This window comes from Micropterus dolomieu, linkage group LG09 (assembly GCF_021292245.1).
Source record: "Micropterus dolomieu isolate WLL.071019.BEF.003 ecotype Adirondacks linkage group LG09, ASM2129224v1, whole genome shotgun sequence".
NCBI lineage: Eukaryota > Metazoa > Chordata > Actinopteri > Centrarchiformes > Centrarchidae > Micropterus > Micropterus dolomieu.
In genome coordinates this window covers 53,877-59,824 of record NC_060158.1, presented here as the reverse complement: position 1 = coordinate 59,824, position 5,948 = coordinate 53,877, and the positions used below count along the sequence as shown (strand labels likewise).

Here is a 5,948-nt window from a genome sequence, read left to right as displayed (position 1 = left end):
AGCAGCTGGTCAGCCTTCCTCCAACGGGAGGACCTCAGAGTGTACATACTCAGTGCTCTGACAGGGCAGAGCAGATGAAGTCTCCCGTCCTCCGCCGTCACATGAGGTGGAGGATGAAATGCCTGCAGCACTGTGGACCCTGCCGCACAAGAAGGCACTTTAGGGATGTATCCTGGACGAGGGTGCAGGATAGCCCTAATATTCCCCGGGGCAAACTCCAGGCTTTGCGGGGAAACCGAAAGCGCTTGGAGATCCCCCACCCTCCTAAGAGAGGTGATAGCAAGGAAAAAGGCCATCTTGAGGCTCAAGTGCTTAGCCTCAGCTGACTCCAGGGGTTCGAAGGGGGCCTCAGCCAACGCCCCAAGAACCACCGCCAGATCCCAAGTGGGAACCTTGGACCGAGTCGCAGGTCTCATCCTCCAGGCACCACGGAGGATCCGTGTGGACGGGGCCCTGGAGCTGAGGAGGGTCTCGACTGCTTCGGCTGTTAGACCCGCCTCTAGGTACTGTGCCCCCTCAGGGGCCAGACCCACAGTCGCCATATGGCGGGGCAAGGGTGAAGAACCCGGCCCTGCGCCTGGGACAGCAGGTCTCTCCTCAGAGGGACCCGCCACGGTGGGCTGTCCAGGAGCGATCATGATGTCCGAGAACCACACTTGGGTCGGCCAGAACGGGGCTACGAGCAGTAGGCCGACATTGTCCTGGCGGACCCGCTCCAGAACCCCCGGGAGCAGAGTGACTGGGGGAAAAAGCGTACAGACGTAGCCTCGGCCACGAATGTACCATGGCGTCCAGACCCAACGGGGCTGAAAGATATTGAGACATATGTAAAAGAAGTGTTTCTTTTCTCATCTGCTGAGTTCAGTAACCTTGGCATAAGGCAGGCATCACTGCTGAACCATGGCAACAAACAGGTTTCACTACAAAGATAAAAAGTTAAAATGACGTTTTGTTTCTGTGATGCATTCATGTTTATAGGTTCAGTGTGTAAGTTTTAGTAGCATCTCGTGGTGAGGGTGGCGGTTTGCAACCAACGGCTCACTGTGCATTCACGTGCTCCTCGGATGGTCCCATTTCCCGAGTTGTGAAGTCGTTCTTCCGACTTCTGGTGTGTTCATGCGCTCTTATGTCGGAATGTGGAATCAACATGGACGCTACTACAAAAATGTGTTAGATTAGCATTATCAGAGCAATTTAATTACTAAATCCAACAACAAAAAGGTTGTGAAAACTTTCAACACATGGTCCTCTTTTAATATGTATATATGATACAGACTACCCCTGGCAAAATTGTTATTATTTGTGTCTTCTTATATTTGTATGCTGTTTTCTATACTTTTTTATGTCCCATTTACACTTTATTCTTCTTTTTGCAATAAAGGAAAAGGAAAATAAATCCAATTATTCCAACACCACATGAATGCACCATCAGTCACCGCTCAGCCCTTCTTTTCCAAGCACGCAGGAGAAGCTACGGTGGCCGACACGTTAGGTCGGCTCTTGGGTTAAATAATATGTGTGGTCCTCCATTTGTCCAAATTTCACTTCTCTTCTAATAAACCATACGACGACTACTACTACTAATAACGTTACTTGTTGTTCTTCTTCTTCTGCTTGTTTTTCAGATGTATTCAATGTAGTGATGAAACATAGTCTGTAGAGCAGTTTCTCCGTTTGGGCTAATGTAAAAACATGGCGGCGCAACATGGCGACTTCCATGTAAGAGGACCCTCGGTGTAGATAGAAATGGCTCATTCTAAGGTGATGAAAACATAACGGTTCATTATGTAAGGTCTTTATACACTACTGAAAACATAGTTATGGATATTATATTGTATTTCTGTCAAAAGATCCTCCTAAATATTGTACACTGAACCTTTAATAAGGAAATGACACATGTAAGGTTTAAAGTGAAAAAATACATTTTACAATAATCTTCACATAGATCAATTAAAACAAACATAACTTGTGCTAAATTTTAAAAATTTTATGAATTTTTTTTTTGTCTGACTTTAAACGTGATATCTTGAAACTGCTGAAATTGAATTCCTGTGAAACAAAACTGGTTTAACTGAAGAAGATTTTAATCAGTTTGAGGACATAATGTACCGCATTCAAGAATTATTGCTACAGTTATGAAATAAAACTAAAAAAATAATAATAATTTGGGTTATTAAAAGAGTCAAATGTACTTACAGTTAACATCCAGTCTGGGTTCACTGACAGCAAGTGTTGGAAATGAGGAATAACGAAACAAACAAAAGGGTAAATACTGAATATTAACCTCTGAAAGAAAAATAAACTTACTCATCAGTATCAAGGCGTCTCCACAGCACAGCAGATGATTGACAATTCTGTGTAACCTCTTCCTGTTACCTGTTCTGGTACTGAGAGATGTGCATTAACTACATTAGACACAACAGAAGCAGTCGTTCTTAAATTGTTATACAGAGCAGTAACAATGGTTCTAAAGAGATTATTTGTACTTGCTGAAGTTGTTTTGTTATATAGATGATTATGTTACGATAGCAAATAATTAATTTACTTTAGATAACAAACCCCATATCATCTCTGATAGGATGAAAGATCGCTTTAAGTTGTTAAACACCTTTTTTTTGTTACTAATTTGAAATAAATACATTAACTTGACGTGTTTTGGGTCACCCATGGTTTTTTCCACCCGGTTTATTTCTCTTTGTTAGTCCCACGCCCCCAGACAAGCCGGGGACGTGACAGTTGTGTAAAGAACAGCTAAATATCAATTGGAATTATTAAAAAATCATGAATCACGTACGTCATCTGACTACATCTACACATTACTATTACTGAATACAAAGCATTTTTTTACATGCAAGAAAAAATTCAACAAATTCATTGATATTTAAAGTTCTTTCTTGACCTTGGAATCAGAAATACAATCTCTGCACAAACTCTCTCCACTTAATGTTGTCAGTCTCAGAACTATGTTGGGGAATACAACATTGGCTCTATTGTCTCTGGAGACAGGAGCTAACACAAGATGAATGTACAAATCCTTATTACTGTAGCAAACAACAGCTACAACTTTACAATGGAGGAAACTGTAGTAAATTTTACATTCAGCAACCGTGTTATTGGACTTTGTGATCCAGCAACATCATACTGTACAAAATGAACGTGTTTATCATAGATTGACACAGATATAAACAAGAAACAGCTGTCTCTAAATTTCCTTTGGAATCTTCCATACAATATTCGTTCAACTTTTCAAATTTGTTTCAATGCCACATGTGTTACCATAAAAACATTAAGAATAACTCAATTGATGACAGCAATTCAAGTGTTGAATGAAACATTAAGGAACAAACAGAAGAGTAAACAATGAATATCAACCTGTGAAAGGAAAATAAATGTGATATGAAGGAGATAAAAAATTTTAAAGCTGCGGTTGCACATCTGTATAAATGTGTCTCTACAGCACAGCAGACGATTGATAGTTCTGTGTAACCCCTACCTGTTATCTGTTCTCGTAGTGACACAACATTAGATGGCAGAGATGTGCATTAACTCTGTTAGAATAAAAGAAAAGCATTTACTGTCTCTTAAATTGCTCTACAGAGCAATAATAATGGTGCTGAAAAGATGAATTGTACTGGCAGAAGTTGGGTTGTTATGATCATAGTATTTTTACTATACCATATTAAAATATAGTATAACTAACTGGAGTTAGTCAGAGCATTTCCATAGAGAGCCACTTTGCATCAGCAGCACCATGCTCCAGTGCTCTGGGAGAGTTTATAGTCCTGAGAGTTGAACACTGGATGACTGACAGCTGTCCTTCATGACAACAGAAGCCACAGAAATCCTCCTCATCAAAAACATGACTTTGATCTGCGTCCTCATCTGGACTCTCCTCTGCTGCTGCTTCACAGGTAAAGTCCAGAGAATCAAACTCCTCTCCTCTATGAACATCCGTCCCTCTGAAATGATGCCGACAAAACCATAACGCTGCTTTATGTTTTTGTCTCTGTATCCTCAGAGTCCAGAGGCCAGGTCACAGTGACTCAGCCTGGAGCAGTGAGCTCTGCTCTGGGAGGCTCCGTCTCCATCAGATGTAGGACCAGTCAGGATGTTTACTATAGCAGCCCAAACCACTATTTAGCCTGGTACCAACAGAGAGATGGAGAAACTCCTAAACTCCTCATTTACTTTGCTAGCCCTCGAGCATCAGGGATTCCAGGTCGTTTTACAGGCAGTGGATCAAACTCTGACTTCACTCTGACCATCAGTGGAGTCCAGACTGAAGATGCAGCAGTTTAATACTGTCAGAGTCGACACTATATCAACAGTCAGTATGTGTTCACACAGTGAAAAAGCGTCATACAAAAACCTCCCTCAGTCAGACTGAATGGAAACTGAACTGACTGCTGCAGCTAGAAGCTACTGCAGAGACTGATACACTTCACTGAGGTCACACACACACACACACACACACACACAAACACACACAAACACACACACACGCACATACTCAACACATACAAAATTTCATTAAGTGGACTGAAAATGTCACCATTGTTCCTTTAACAGCTATTGTGCTTGGCCATGACCTTTGACCTCTATCTCATTCTGGCTCCAGTGTTCACGACCAACTGGAAGCCGGTGTAGTGAGAGGAGCGGCGATCTGCACATGTGCCTCACCAGCACTTTGGGAGCCACAGAGACCGTGTATTGTGTTGCATATTTTTCGCTGAATATCTTGTTAATTAATTTACTTTACATAACAAACCCCATATCATCTCTGATAGAATGAAAGATCGCTTTAAGTTGTTAAACACCTTTTTTTGTTACTAATTTGAAATAAATACATTAACTTGACGTGTTTTGGGTCACCCGTGGTTTTTTCCACCCGGTTTATTTCTCTTTGTTAGTCCCACGCCCCTAGACAAGCCGGGGATGTGACAGTTGTGTAAAGAACAGCTAAATATCAATTGGAATTATTAAAAAATCATGAATCACGGACGTCATATGACTACATCTACACATAACTATTACTGAATACAAAACATTTTTTTATATGCAACAAAAAATTCAACAAATACATTGACATTTAAAGTTCTTTCTTGACCTTGGAATCAGAAATACAATCTCAGCACAAACTCTCTCCACTTAATGTTGTCAGTCTCAGAACTATGTTGGGGAATACAACATTGGCTCTATTGTCTCTGGAGACAGGAGCTAACACAAGAAGAATGTACAAATCCTTATTACTGTGGCAAATAACAGCTACAACTTTACAATGGAGGAAACTGTAGTAAATTTTACATTCAGCAACCGCGTTATTGGACTTTGTGGTCCAGCAATGTCATACTGTACAAAATGAACGTGTGTATCATAGAATGACACAGATATAAACAAGAAACAGCGATCTCTAAATTTCCTTTGGAATCTTCCATACAATATTCGTTCAACTTTTCAAATTTGTTTCAATGCCACATGTGTTACCATAAAAACATTTAAGAATAACTCAATTGATGACAGCAAATCAAGTGTTGAATGAATGTCTCTGCATCCTCAGAGTCCAGAGGCCAGGTCACAGTGACTCAGCCTGGAGCAGTGAGCTCTGCTCTGGGAGGCTCCGTCTCCATCAGATGTAGGACCAGTCAGAATGTTTTTGGTGGGAGCTATTTAGCCTGGTACCAACAGAGAGATGGAGAAACTCCCAAAGTCCTCATTTACTATGCTAGCACTCGAGCATCAGGGATTCCAGATCGTTTTACAGGCAGTGGATCAAACTCTGACTTCACTCTGACCATCAGTGGAGTCCAGACTGAAGATGCAGCAGTTTACTACTGTCAGAGTAATCACTATATCAACAGTCAGCATGTGTTCACACAGTGAAAAAGCGTCGTACAAAAACCTCCCTCAGTCAGACTGAACGGAAACTGAACTGACTGCTGCAGCTGGAA

At 41.3% G+C, this 5,948-nt stretch overlaps 2 gene segments (V, D, J or C); one reads left to right on the top strand and one right to left on the bottom strand.

The window, feature by feature from the left end:
• LOC123976150 overlaps positions 1-5,948 on the bottom strand; it is a 147,472-nt gene that overhangs the window by 136,537 nt on the left and 4,987 nt on the right.
• On the top strand, positions 3,857-4,365 carry LOC123976153. The segment is given in 2 exon segments: positions 3,857-3,911; positions 4,019-4,365. Coding segments are annotated over 2 exon segments (333 nt in total).